Raw genomic sequence first — 11,117 nt, forward strand, 5'->3', positions numbered from 1 at the left:
TAGAGAACGTCACTTTATCGTGTTCCTCTGGACACATTGTCTACGATTATCATAAGCGGGGTGTGTATGGATAATAGGACCTTAACTCATAATATTTCTCGCTTCTGTAACGCTGCTTTCAACACAGGACCCGTAATGTTTCGCTGATAACGACTAGTTCATGATTAAGTATTCTGGTACGAGATGAATACCTTATACGGCGTTCAGATGATCCCATGGGCAAAATTACTGGTATCTGCGTCTCTCTCCTTCAAACGAACCCGCAATAATTTCGAGAAATGCGCCTTGCGTGATATGGGTTTATCCTCTCCCCCAACCCTTCTTTATGGTAAATTAATCTTTTTGAGCTGCTGTCCTGGCTAGACTATCTTGTTAAACCTTGGTGCGGAGCTTTGGTCTAAGTGGGATCTCGACTGAGCCCTCCCTTAACCGATTGAAATTGTTTGGTACTACCAGAATCAGAGCAATTAAATAGATAAGTAAATGTGCGCGCGCACGTGTGTGTGTGTGTGTGTGTGTGTGTGTGTGTGTGTGTGTGTGTGTGTGTGTGTGTGTGTGTGTGTGTGTGTGTGTGTGTGTGTGTGTGTGTGTGTTTACCTTGTTGTATTTACCTAGTTGTATTTTACGGGAAGGGGAGCTATGCTCGTGGTGTCTCGTCTTCATATCTCGTTTTATCTAGACTGTTCTTAAATTCGTGTATTGTTTTTGCACACACTACCTTCTCATCTAACTTGTGCCAAACGTCTATTACCCTGTGGGTAAGGCTGTTCTTTTTTAGATCTCTTCTATAACTGTCTTTCTTGATTTTCTTTCCATGTCCTCTTGTATCTCTACTATCCCATTTTATTAGATTTAGTTTCCATACCTTTCATGATTTTAAAAATAGTTATCAAGTCTCCTCTCTCTCTTCTTGTGTGTGTGTGTGTGTGTGTGTGTGTGTGTGTGTGTGTGTGTGTGTGTGTGTGTGTGTGTGTGTGTGTGTGTGTGTGTGTGTGTGTGTGTGTGTGTGTGTGTGTGTGTGTGTGTGTGTGTGTATGATATAAATCATACAAGAAATATAAAAAAGTCAATAGTAGTTACTGTGTTGACATTCCACAACGAATATATAATTGTTTCCCATCCGTCTGCCTCTTTTGCAGGCCCTTAGCTGGGACCCCCAACCCCTTATCTATTTAGACTCTCGCCAAGTAATTTTTCCAGCAATGGGAAACCTTGCCCACATTCAAAGGCTTAGGACCATTTTGACTTATCAAATCCATGTCCATTAATCAATCTCCGTAAAATCTCTGGCAGCGATAATTGATCCGTAAGTTGATGTGGATTCTGCCAGGCGAGGCTGTTCCATTCGTTTAGAGGAATTTCCTCTGACAACAGCAAAATCTAATTTATTCCCGTACTGATTGCATGCTTTATGCAGTGCATACTTTAGGGGTTTTAGTGACATGCCTATAGATCTGAGTCACGTGGCATTCAATAGAGAAGGATGATTAATTTGAATTTCTGCTATCCCTCCGTTCTGTTACCTACGAATACATCAAATATCTCCTTTACCAACTCTGTAATTCCATCCTCTTCGGGGCGATACTGTCCCCAAGGATAGAATCTCTGGTTATTGCTGACAAAAATACCTCGTTTGTTTACTTCTATGCATATTTTGTTTTGACCACCGTCAGACAACGTCATCCACTTGAGGGAAGACCCAAAACAAACTGAAGTTTGGAGAAGTAGTATATCTTAGTCCCACCGCATCCGTCTCTCTCGATGTCCGTCCCCTCTTATCTGATTAAAACCATCTGACGTAACCTAGAACACACTATAGGAAGACGGACTCCGTCGTGGAGAAGCTGAATAAAACATTTCTCCAATCAACACACCATAATGGAGTAGTTGAATAAACCGTTTCACCAATCAACCTTCGGTCACCGCAGACAAATCAAGACCATTTTCGCGGTCGATAGTCAAATTATACAATCTGGATGTCCGTTATGAGTAATCATAGCGTTAATCTATTCTTAGATTTCACGTTATTGTTACATCCAATCTAGTTTTGGACCGCAAGATCGTCTCTTGATCAATTATATCTCAAAATTACAAAACTAAACATTTACTTATGCAATCAGTGTTTCACCTTCCCTTCTTCTATTTTCATGAGATATAGATTAGCAATCTACAGTACTAACAATAAGTATATAAACTGATAAATGAATGAATGAATTGATAGACAAATAAATGAATACACTAGGAAGTAGATAAAATAAATGGCTTGCACGGAAGTAAATAAAACTGAAATTTTCCTGCGAGACCCGTCCAGAGACACAGCGTGCGTGTGTAACCTAGCCACAGTGGTAAGGTGACGAAACTCGCCAACAGCGCCCATGGTCACCATAGTCAAGGTATTAATGTTTGTGTGCCCTGTCTGCATACGGGTGAGATTGTGTGTGAAATTGTGTGTGAAATTGTGTGTGTGTGTGTGTGTGTGTGTGTGTGTGTGTGTGTGTGTGTGTGTGTGTGTGTGTGTGTGTGTGTGTGTGTGTGTGTGTGTGTGTGTGTGTGTGTGTGTGTGTGTGTGTGTGTGTGTGCGCGCGTAAGCCCCCTTGGACGTATGAACATGAACGAGTGGCACTGAGTGAACTGACAAAGGTGTCGCACTGAACCCGGTACAACACGGTGACGTATGTTTGACAGTTTTGTTCTGATTAACGCTGAAGCAAACTCGGGACGAAGCAGGATCTCGATCGATTGTAAACCCATTCAGCCTAGCGTCTGCCCATCAATTGAATGAAATCGTCTGGCGCTAACAGGAACAAATGATAATAAAAAAGTGGGTCACTGTGATGAGCAGCTTAATCGCACGAGAAGTTCCTTAGTGTGGCCAAGTCGAACTAATACGTGTGCTTTGCAACACAAATGGTGTTGGATGTTGCACAAGGCGACGGCCTTGCACGACTCAGTGTTTCATGGCACACGAACGATGGTTCATGTTGCAGAATATATGGTGTTGCACGATGACGGAAATATGCTGTTCCTGGCATCCCATGCTGCAGAATATATGGTGTTGAATGTTGCACAGTGTTCCATGTTGTAGAAAATGTAATGTGTCTCACGCCACGGACAGTGTTGCATGTTGCACATGGGATGGTGTTTCATGATTCAAGGTGTTGCGTGAGTAGTGGCAGTTCTGTCCACCTCTTCCTCCTCCTCCTCCTCTCCCACCACGCTGCCTCCTTTCCCGTGACCTGATGAGCGCCCATAACAAACACGAGGACGATCGAAGTCTGACGTCTTTAACACTCTATTTCTGCTTTGAACCCCCATAACATAACACACCCCATCATTCCGGAACACCAACAGAAAACAAAAACAAAAAACGCCTGACGTTAATTGTATCAAAATATACTTGGTACACGGTGTCGACAGTGCATGTAAAACCCATGGTGTTGTTATTTCCGGGAGTTTGGTTCTTTTAATCTGGTCTCACCACCACCACCATCAGTATCACCCACGACACCACTCTGGTCATCAAAACTGACGTCACACGATAGAGTCTCTTTCAGACCGTCACCCGAACGTTACCTTCGTTCTGTGTGAACTACACCCCCTTCACCATTAATACTCAAAGATGTCGTCACCGTCATGCCTGACAACTTATCCCTACAGCTGACAGTCCTGTCAACTGTCTCGTTTGTCTATCCTTTTACTGCCACAATTAGTAAAACGTCAACATCATGACGAGTAGTCATGACTTAATGACAAACCTGTCATTGCCATGAATGACAACGTTGGTGTCATTTTCATATGTTGTCACCTGACGACCTTTTCCCAGGATCGTCACCCGATCCCTCGTTGACAAAATAACCCGCCATTGTCCATGAAAATCAAAACACAAGGAAAGGGGTCCTCACCTATTTTCCCTAGGCAGGCGCAGAAGATCCACAGCCCGATGATGAAGGGCGTCTGGACTCGCTCGAACTCGATGGTGACGACAGGGTAGTAGTCCATGTCATCCTCAGGCTCGGACCTGACCTGGCAGCCCGTGTCCCCTGAAGGAGACATTCGTGCACGATGTGTGTTCAAGGGTGGCTCCACGGGCGCCAATGCCCGGGTGACTTGTTGACTTGGTGCTGGAGACGGTGGGGTGTTACCCCCTACACCCAACACCAGCAGCCCCACCGTCAGGAGCAGCATTGTCACTGAACTACTCCTCCAGAGGGGAAAGGTCCGATGGGGGAGGACTGTCATGGTGGCTGAAGAAGGAGGAAACCGTAGAGAGGAGGGGGGGAGCCCGGAGGTAGGAAGGTGTAGCGACTGCCACTTTCCACTCTCAACTCGCTCACGAATTTTACTTTTCTTGAGCTCTGAGAAGGCACGGACTGAGAGGGAGACGCGTAATACAACTACAGGGAAAGGAGACTCAGTCACACACGGAAGGACAGGCACCACGAACGAAGGAGGACGCAACCCCGGAGGAACAAATGGCATGCGGGACTTCCAGAGCGAGGGGCCAGACTCAAGAAACTTCACGGGAAGTCGCGCGCCATGATCCTTCTGGAACACCTGCCAGAATACTACTGACGGCATGGACCGCTCTGTGCTTCGTCTGGGCCTCCCTCTCCTCCTCCCTCACACACTCGCAGTCGCCGCCGCCGCCGCCGCCACCGCCGGGCCCAGCTGGCAAAGGGGAACCGAAACGGGTGGGGGTGAGGAGGTGGGAGCAATACATGAAACACAAGACTGATGACAAACTACGGTTTTTGCGACTAAGATAACCATTTTTCTTTCTCTCTTTCTTCCTTCCTTCCTTCCTTCCTTCCTTTCTTCCTTTCTTTTTCTCTTTTTCTTTCTTTATTTATTCATTTGTTTCTGTTTCGTTGGTGTTTTTGCTTCCATAAGTGGCCGAGGTTCACCTATGCATAGGGTAACGTTCCACAGAAATATATAATGTATCTGCGTGTGGTACAATATAGAACTAAGGGTACGCGCATAAGAGTGTGTGCATACATACCGGGCGCGTTTACCAGCTGGAGTATCACAGTACTGAGATAATCCCAAACATGTCTCTTTTTCTTTGATTATACCTTAGATAATATTTGATTGGAACGGCGTTTGCTTTGTGTATGTGTGTGTGTGATCGACAGCTCTTTCCCTCCCGGAAGAGAGCTCAGAGCTCGTGTGTGTGTGTGTGTGTGTGTGTGTGTGTGTGTGTGTGTGTGTGTGTGTGTGTGTGTGTGTGTGTGTGTGTGTGCGTGCGTGCGTGTGTGTATGTGTGTGTGTGTGTGTGTGTGTGTGTGTGTGTGTGTGTGTGTGTGTGTGTGTGTGTGTGTGTGTGTGTGTGTGTGTGTGTGTGTGTGTGTGTGTGCGTCCGTGCGTGTGTGTATGTGTGCGTGTGTGCGTATGTGTGTGTATGTGTGTGTGTGTGTGTGTGTGTGTGTGTGTGTGTGTGTGTGTGTGTGCGCGTGCGTGTGTGTGCGCGTGCGTGTGTGTGTGTGTGTGTGTGCGTGCGTGCGTGCGTGCGTGCGTATGTGTGTGTGTGTGTGTGTGTGTGTGTGTGTGTGTGTGTGTGTGTGTGTGTGTGTGTGTGTGTGTGTGTGATTCACCATTGTCCTGGATCACGTGTTAGACTCGTGATCGACCGATTTTACCCTCCCTGATGAGAGCTTGGAGTAATAGCTCGTATCGCAGCGATACTGAAATTATTTCAGCCTTGGGCGGGATTCAAACTCGGACCGCTGGAGTAGCGGTCGCAAACACTACCACTGCACCGTCGAGCTGTGTGTATATGCGTGTGTGTGTACGTAAGTGTATGTGATTCATCATGGTCTTTGCATCACGTGCTGGACTCGTGATCGACAGCTATTTCCCTCGCGGAAGAGAGCTCAAAGTTCGTATGTGTGTCTGTATGTGTGTGTGTGTGTGTGTGTGTGTGTGTGTGTGTGTGTGTGTGTGTGTGTGTGTGTGTGTGTGTGTGTGTGTGTGTGTGTGTGTGTGTGTGTGTGTGTGTGTGTGTGTGTGTGTGTGTGTGTGTGTGTGTGTGTGTGTGTGTGTGTGTGTGTGTGTGTGTGTGTGTGTGTGTGTGTGTGTGTGTGTGTGTGTGTGTGTGTGTGTGTGTGTGTGTGTGTGATTCACCATTGTCTTTGGATCACGTGTTAGACTCGTGATCGACCGATTTTACCCTCCCTGATGAGAGCTTGGAGTAATAGCTCGTATCGCAGCGATACTGAAATCCTTTCAGCCTTGGGCGGGATTCAAACTCGGACCGCTGGAGTAGCGGTCGCAAACACTACCACTGCACCGTCGAGCCGTGCGTGTGTGTATGTGTGTGTGTGTGTGTGTGTGTGTGTGTGTGTGCGTGCGTGTGTGTGTGTGTGTGTGTGGTGTGTGTGTGTGTGTGTGTGTGTGTGTGTGTGTGTGTGTGTGTGTGTGTGTGTGTGTGTGTGTGTGTGTGTGTGTGTGTGTGTGTGTGTGTGTGTGTGTGTGTGTGTGTGTGTGTGTGTGTGTGTGTGTGTGTGTGTGTGTGTGTGTGTGTGTGTGTGTGTGTGTGTGTGTGTGTGTGTGTGTGTGTGTGTGTGTGTGTGTGTGTGTGTGTGTGTGTGTGTGTGTGTGTGTGTGTGCAGTTGAACAAATGGTGTCAGGTATAATAGACATCGCCCGGTGGAAGTTATTCTATATCTCCGGGGCATGGGCAATGCAGCAAGTACATCCATAGCAAAGCCGCTTCACTTAATCGGCGACCCCACCCCTTTTCCATTCACTCGTGTGGAAAATAGAAAAGACGGGAAGAAATCCCTCCGGTCTGCGTTGAAATATCATCCACACACAACCACTCCCTACCACCCCTCCCATTCCCCACCCCGTCCCTTCCTTGCAGCAAAGTATAATCTATACACAGTCATTCTCCTCTCACCCCCTATCTCCTGCTTTATCCCTTCCTTGTTCAACAGACATTCCCCTCTTTCTCAATGCCTGCCCACCCCCCCCATCCATCCATTTCATCTTCGGTCGTTCCCTCGAGTTCACTTCATCCACCTTTGCCTTTCACACCTCTTTCACTAATTTTTCTTCACTCATTCTTTCCATGAGTCCATATAATTTTAATGGTCTTTCATCAGCCCTATCTGCCACTTTCTTTTCCACCCCCGCTCTCTTCCTCACTTCTTCGTTTCTTACTCTACCCGACCTTGTAGCCCCTACCATACTTCTCAGACATTTCATTTCAAACACATTTAAAGGTCAGATATCAACAGATATACCATTCACTAAAAATCATCGAAAAAGTACTTTTTAAAAGCATACAAATAAAGTTTTTACCTATTACAGAAGAATTTATTCAGAAAATTCACTTTTAGTTGCGCCTCGCATACCACTTTTCCGAAGTCTAGATATTCAAATAATAATATTGTTTGTTTGGCAACTGTGACGTCACGAAGTTATGCCAAACAAACAATATTGTTATTCTGAATATCTAGACTTCGGAAAAAGTGGTATGCGAGGTGCAATTAAATTTTTCTGAATAAATTCTTCTGTAATAGGTAAAAACTTTATTTGTATGCTATTAAAAAGTACTTTTTCGATGATTTTTAGTGAATGGTATATCTGTTGATATCTGACCTTTAAACATCTCTCTGCCTCTCTTAAATTCCAAGATTTTGCCCCATACAGTCCCGTCGGCAAACTCACTCCTTCATATATCCTCTTTGTATCTATTCCCAGATGCCTATTTCTCATAACACTTTTTAATCTCCCAAGGCATTTACTTGCTTCTCTCAATCTACAATTTACCTCCACCTCCACTCCTCCCTTCCCTGCCACATGCGACCCCAAATACCTAAAACTATCCACTTCTTCCAGCCTCTCTCCTTTAAGACTTACCTCTAACTCACTTCCCTCCTCTTCCATAGTACATCTCATCACCTTATTTTTACCTACACTTACCTTCAATTTTCTCCTATCGCACACCTTCTTAAACTCCGTCACTATCTGCCTTAACCCCTCTGACCCTACCACAAGCGCAGTGTCGTCACCAAACAACAACTGGATCACCTGCCCATTACCCTCGCTTTTACCTCCTGCACCACCCCATCCAAGTACACACTGAACAGCCATGGCTACGTGACACAACCCCGATGCAGTACCACCTTTACTTCAAATCACTCTCTCCATTTCTGATTCTAACACAGGCTCTACTACTCTTGTAAAAAATCTTGGCTGCCCTTAACAGCTTTCTTCCAATCCTATATATTTGCAAAACCTTCCACAAAGCCTTTCTCTCTGCTCTGACATAGGCCTTTCCCTAATCCATGAAGGTCCAAAAAAATCCTTACCTTTTGTTACAGCTTTCTTACAATTTTGCCGTACCTAAAAAATCTGATCCACACTACACCTACCTTTCCTAAACCCACACTGTTCCTCACCAATTACTCCCTCTCTTCCTCTCCTTTAAAACCCTTCTATATGTCTTCCCAACTGCAATCAACTAAAACTACTACAGTCACATTTGTCCCCTTTCCCTTTCTAAAGCGGAACTATACAGGCACTTCTCCAATCCTACGGCACTCTGCCCTCCCTTAGACACACATTAAGCAGCCTCACTGGCCTGCCTACTATTACTATACCTCCATTCTTCAGACACTTCGCATGACACTCATCCAACCCAAGTGCCTTACCTGCTCTCATCCTTTTCAAAACTCCTTGTACCTCATATTTTCTTTTATCTCCTTCATTTATCTCTACCATCATAGTCACTTTCTTGACACCTCCCACTGCTACCACCAATCCCTCCCATCCTACTTCACATTCAACAGCTCTCTAAAATACTCCACCCATCTTCCCCTTACCATCTTCTCTTCCGTTAAACTATGTCCGACTGCGCCTTTTACCGTTTCTTCTCTTTTCTCTACCTCACTCACTATCCCTTCCTCTCTTGACCTCCTTAAAAAGAAATATATATATATATATATATATATATATATAATATATATACAGTATACTACTTTTACATTTTTGTCATACTCCCCCCATTTTACATCTGCTCTCCTATATGCCTCTTTTATCCTATGCTTTGTATCTATTTTTTGCACCTTTCATAAGTTTCTCTCATTCTACTTTGCAATCAATCCATGAATGCTCACTTCTTCACTTCTACTACTTTCTTCACTTCATCATCTTACCACTTACTACCCTTCCTACTATTCCCTCCCATCCTCCATGTTCTATCTATCATCTTTTGCACACCTTGTCACTCCCTTCTTGAAACACTCCTAGTCCTCTAATGTAGATTGACATTGAACTGCTCTATCTAGGTAAAGGTCATTTGGTGCCATATGCAACTTCCTATGCATTATAGAAGATATTACCTACAATCGTTTTCAAGCTACAGTCGTCTACGTTCGTGCAACCTTGAGTCTAACCTTCAGAACTACTTAAGGTCAAAGGTCTTCAACTCAAGTGAACTCCCATATACGACTTTTTACAAGTTGATAATTCCAAACATCTATCTTCAACCATTTTCGCGCGAAGGCCCTCTAAACGTCTGTGACACTGGTTCAAGGGAGAAAAACTTGGTGGCTTGGCTCGGCTCCCAAAGGGTCCTCGACGCTAAGAAACGACTATATGCACGTGCGTGCAGGTAAACAGTTTCTGTAAAAAAAGGAAGAGATGTTGCGATTGATGGTAGTATGGTTGGCTATCCTGACTATAAATGAAACGAAAGTGAGAGACTTAGGAAACGAGAAGGTCACCTTTTTCTCTTCTTCCTCTCGGTGTTGGCAACCCCAACTTGCCTTGTTTTTCCTCGTCAAGGGTTGAAATATCAAAAGGAGGTGTGGATGAGCCCTTTAGCAAGAATGCGTGGGAGTATTTCAACGATCATAAAGAAACAAATGAGCACATGAAGGGGAGAATGGATGGCATGAAATTGGTAAAAGTGAGTTTGTTAGAGGGAGTCTGCGATCTTTAACTTGAATTAGGTGCGAGAGAAATGCCACTTTTGCTAGATGAAGATCAATATCGCGATCACATTCAACGTATCTAAATCCAAGTTTATATAATACTTCAACGTATTTTATCTTATATATAGAATAACAAATGTAAAAGATGCATATACAAAACGCATTAAAAGCAGTGCCAGTCTACGGCTCCTTATATATACTGTATATCAATGTTCATGCAAGATTGTGGATTATTTAAAGTACAATTAGTTCTATTCAGAAATAGATACTAGAATATAAGGACCAGAAAAAAGCATTTCGTAGTTGCAATTACGATTTTTTTCTACATTACCATGACAGATATTGCTCATTGTAATGTTTCAGCTATCGTCCCAAAATATTTTCTATCTTGTATTTGCCTTATATATATATATATATATATATATATATATATATATATATATATATATATATATATATATATATATATATATATATATATATATATATATATATATATATATATATACATATGTTCATAATACTACTTTATGGTGTTAGGAATGGCTTGGGATTTGTGGGAAAAACAACAGATCTGAAAACTTTCAATTTCACTTGGCAACATGGCTAATCCGACGTTGCCACCCGAGGTGTTCATGACCTGACACAGTCGACAGGCCGGATCATTCACACTTCCGCCACCATAGAAAACTCACCATAGGTCGTACTCTCGCGTCCTGCACAACCAAGGAAAAGAGATTATATATAACGTAAATAAGTATCTTCTACAAGGAAAGGCATATATATATATATATATATATATATATATATATATATATATATATATATATATATATATATATATATTAGAATAAATAGGCAGTAAGTTCTCTTTTAAACATGTTTGGTTAAAGACCAGCGCAAATTCAGTATCAACTAACTTCTTAGTAGTTTTCTCTATCTTCCGAATAGACTTCTTGTAATCAGAAGGGAGGTCAAAAACGAGGCTGCCGAGATCCATATTGTATTGTTAAGAAAATACTATACAATAATACATAATGCGAGCTTTCGGTTGATGCTTTCAACCATCTTCAGGCGAGAAAAGAATCTAATACATAAAAGGAGGCTAACAATTTAAGTACAGAAATTTGGTGTATACAAGGTACTGGGAGAGGTCACAGTTGCTACCTAGGT

General features: G+C 43.4%; 1 protein-coding gene across 2 annotated transcripts in view; it reads right to left on the reverse strand.

Moving 5' to 3' along the window:
* The window catches only part of Nhe2 (Na[+]/H[+] hydrogen exchanger 2), a 314,329-nt gene extending 309,762 nt beyond the window's left edge, over positions 1–4,567 (reverse strand). For both annotated transcript variants that reach the window (XM_076191601.1, XM_076191600.1), the window contains exon 1: positions 3,903–4,567. In XM_076191601.1, coding sequence (XP_076047716.1) covers positions 3,903–4,479 — 577 coding nt within the window. In that variant the 5' untranslated portion in view covers positions 4,480–4,567. The remainder of the gene's footprint in view (positions 1–3,902) is intronic.
* Positions 4,568–11,117: the final 6,550 nt, after the last annotated feature.

This window comes from Oratosquilla oratoria, chromosome 10 (genome assembly GCF_046742065.1).
Source record: "Oratosquilla oratoria isolate Oo_2021 chromosome 10, ASM4674206v1, whole genome shotgun sequence".
NCBI lineage: Eukaryota > Metazoa > Arthropoda > Malacostraca > Stomatopoda > Squillidae > Oratosquilla > Oratosquilla oratoria.